This window comes from Myotis daubentonii, chromosome 2, assembly GCF_963259705.1.
Source record: "Myotis daubentonii chromosome 2, mMyoDau2.1, whole genome shotgun sequence".
Lineage (NCBI taxonomy): Eukaryota > Metazoa > Chordata > Mammalia > Chiroptera > Vespertilionidae > Myotis > Myotis daubentonii.
This window is the reverse complement of record NC_081841.1, coordinates 776,930-780,245: the sequence shown is the minus strand read 5'-3', so window position 1 is coordinate 780,245 and position 3,316 is coordinate 776,930. Positions and strand designations below refer to the sequence as shown.

Sequence of the window (3,316 nt, the reverse complement as noted above, 5' to 3'; positions counted from 1 at the left end):
CACGGAGCCCCCTTCCTCTACTGCCCCGATCTAGACAGCACCCCGTCTCCACCAGGGTTCCTGCCCGCGCCCCTCCCCGGCCCTGAACACCACCAGGACCGCAGTCGCCAAAGGACCTTCCCAGGACCTCCTCAGCCACCCTCTGCCCGGGGCCCTGGCCCTCGTCCCTAAAGCCCCGCCCCCCAACCCGTCTCCCCCTCCGGATGCCCAGGCCTGCCCCCCCTCCCGCCCTGGCTCTCTCCAGGGTCCTGAAAGAGGCCCGCAGCCCAGCCGGACGGCTCAGTGGCGGAGCCTCCAACTGGGAACCTGGAGGTCAGGGTTCCATTCCCAGTCAGGGCACAGGCCCGGGCTGTGGGCTCCATCCCCAGCGGGGGACGTGCAGGAGGCAGCGAGCGATCCATGATTCTCTCTCCTCCTTGATGTTTCTCTCTCCCTCTCCCTCTCCCTCTCCCTCTCCCTCTCCCTCTCCCTCTCCCTCTCCCTCTCCCTCTCCCTTCCTCTCTGACATCAATTCCGGCTCAGCACCCCCCGCCTCCTCGGAGGCCCTGTGCCCGGCCCCGCCCGAGGGGAAGGCCGCCTGGGGGCAGGGTTCCCCTTTCTGTGCTCACAAATCCCCGAGCCGCACATTCTAGAACTCCGCGCGCAGGCGGGTCTCCAGCCGGACAGGCCGGGCGCGCGCGGGAGGCGGGGCGCAGGGGGCGCGCAGGGACCGCCGGCCCCCCTTCCCAGCGCGATGCCCGCGCCGACCCCCGCGCACAAGGGCCCCCGGCAGCCGCGCCGCGTGTGGTTCGTGCGGGACCCCCTGGGCCTCGCGTGCGCCGCGGCCACGTGGCTGCTGCTGCTGGGCGGGTGCGCGGTGCTGCTGCGCGAGCTGCTGGGGCCGGCGCGGGGCGGCGCGGACGGCGGGGCGCACGGCGGGGCGCACGGCGCGCTCTCCCTGGCGCTGGCCGGCCTGGCGCTGGCGGCGCACACGCGGACCCTGCTCACCGACCCGGGCGCCCTGCCGGTGGGCGCGGGGTCCGGCCTGGGCGCCGAGCCCGGGGGCCCCCGCTGCTCCGTCTGCGACCTGGTCCGGCCGCCGGGCGCGCACCACTGCCCCGTGTGCGGGCGCTGCATCCGCCGCGTGGACCACCACTGCCCGTGGGTCAACAACTGCGTGGGCGAGGACAACCGCAAGTTCTTCCTGCTGTTCACGCTGTACACGGCGCTGGCCGCGCTGCACGCGCTGCTGCTGCTCGGGGTGCCCGCCCTGCGGGGCTACGCGCACGGCCGCCGGGCGCCCCGCGCGCCGCTGCTCTTCCTCCTCCTGGCGGCGCTGTACGGCTTCCTCTTCGCGGCCGTGATGCTCGCCCTCCAGCTGGGCACGGTCTGCACCGACCGCACCGCGAGGGCGCGGGGCGAGCGCGGCTGGCGGGCCGCGTGGATGAACCTGAGGGACGCCCTGGGCCACCCGCCCTCCCTGGCCTGGCTCAGCCCCTTCGCCTCCCCGCGACCCCCGAGGCCCAGTGCGCGCGACCGCGTGGTCTGAGGCGCTCCCGGCGGCCGTGGGCTGAGCCTCCAACAGGTTTTCAGGGGGGACACGCGACAAACGTCAACACGAGCCGCCTTGTTTCGGGGGGCACCAGGAGGCCAGCATGGCGGACCCTGTAAAAGCCGGGGGTCCTGTTCTGCCCAGAAAGGGGGGGGGGGGCGTAGGGCAACAGGTGAACCCACCGCAGCTGTGAGTAAAGCATCGGGAGTGGGCATCACGAGTTCCTGAGGCGCCTGTGAGCTGGGGGGCTGGCGACGGAGGCCCCGCCTGTGGGGTGCGTCCTCGGTGCCCTGGAGTGACGACTGCCCCTTAGCAGCCTTGGGGGGGGGGGGGAAGCGGTGAGTCACCTGCCTCGGGGGGGAGGGCGAGTGGCTCTGACCGCCAGGGCTGGGGGAGGGAAGAGGAGGGGGACAGGAGGTCCGCGCTGCCCCGAAACCCCCAGCAGCCTCCGCCCTCCAAAGGGGAACCCGCTGAACCCGGGCAGGGCCAGCAAGCTCCGTCAGGAGCGTCTCTGGAAGCGGAAAACCAACCTCCTTTCATCACGGAAACCATGGGATTCTCCATATTCCTGCCCGAAGGTGGGGTGGCTCCCAGAGGGCCGTGGCCAGATGGGGGGGCGGTCCTGGGGAGACACTGGGGCTCCCAGGGGCACATAGTGGCTGGGCAAGGCCTTCTGCCTTTAACCATCTGCTCCGCGGACACGTCTCCCCACGTGGCCCCGTGGCTGTAGGGTGACATCCTCTCGCGGTGGGAGAGCGTAGTCTCCTGATGCAGAGAATGTCTTTCCTTGTCTCTGGGGGGGATCCGTGACCCCCACCACAGCTGGTCCCAAATCCGCGCTCCATGGGCCTGGGGCCCCCTCCCCGCACTCGGTCCCCTGTCCCGCTGGCCACACGGTTACCACGGCCGCGCTCCACACAGGAGCCTTGGGAGGACGTGCCCACGTGTTGATTCCAGCTGCACGGGGGAGGGCCTTTATACTCAGTGTCAGCAGCAGCTCTAATTTGCGTGGTTAGCCCTGGGCTTGAGAACCCGGCGGGGAAAGCCTTTTAATGAGGAAGCGAGAGGCCGACGGCCCCTCAGGCAGGATTCCCAGGGCCCGGGGCGCTGGGGTCTTCCCGGGTAAAGGAATCGATGTCGGGAGCCGATGGGGGAAATTACGGGATAACTTTTCTACGAACAAGAGCCCGTCAAGGCCCCCAGACAGTCGCGTGACTTCGGGGAGAAGCAGGTCTGGGTGAGGTCAAGGCCACAGCTCCCAGGTCTGACCTCTCGCTTTGGCCTCTGAGCCAGTCACAGGCCCTGGGGGCCGTGGGACCCCTTGTCCAGGCAGCAGGGACCTTCACCTGGGGGTTCCCAGGGACCAGCTGGGGGTGAACGGAAAGAGGATTCAGATAGACACTCACACCTGGAAATGGTTGCCATGGACCCTGGCCAGTGTGGCTCAGTGGGTAGAGCGTCAGCCGGCGGACCAAAGGGTCCCGGGTTCAATTCCAGTTTACGGCAGGTACCTCGGTTACAGGCTCCTCCCCAGCCCAGGGCCTGGTCAGGGCGCGTGCAGGAGGCAACCAATCAGTGTGTTTCTCTCACATCGCTGTTTCTCTCGGTCTCTCCCTCTCTCTTCCACTCTCTAAAAATCAATGGAAAAATATCCTCCGGGGAGGATTAAAATTTAAAAAATGGTTGCGATGGTCAGCCCAGCTCTCGTGGCGACGGAGGTGAGGAGTCCCAGGACCCCGTCTGCCGTCCGGGGGCTGAGGAGGGCAGTGGGGGAGGTTCCAGTCC

At 69.0% G+C, this 3,316-nt stretch overlaps 1 protein-coding gene across 1 annotated transcript; it reads left to right on the top strand.

The window, feature by feature from the left end:
* Positions 1-733: 733 nt before the first annotated feature.
* On the top strand, positions 734-1,528 carry LOC132225933 (palmitoyltransferase ZDHHC3-like). Its single transcript, XM_059680865.1, has one exon. The coding sequence runs from the start codon at positions 734-736 to the stop codon at positions 1,526-1,528; it is 795 nt and encodes a 264-aa protein (XP_059536848.1).
* Positions 1,529-3,316: the final 1,788 nt, after the last annotated feature.

Excerpts from the sequence above, each read along its gene's own strand:
- LOC132225933 (XM_059680865.1), top strand. The coding sequence starts at position 734 with ATGCCCGCGCCGACCCCCGCGCACAAGGGCCCCCGGCAGCCGCGCCGC.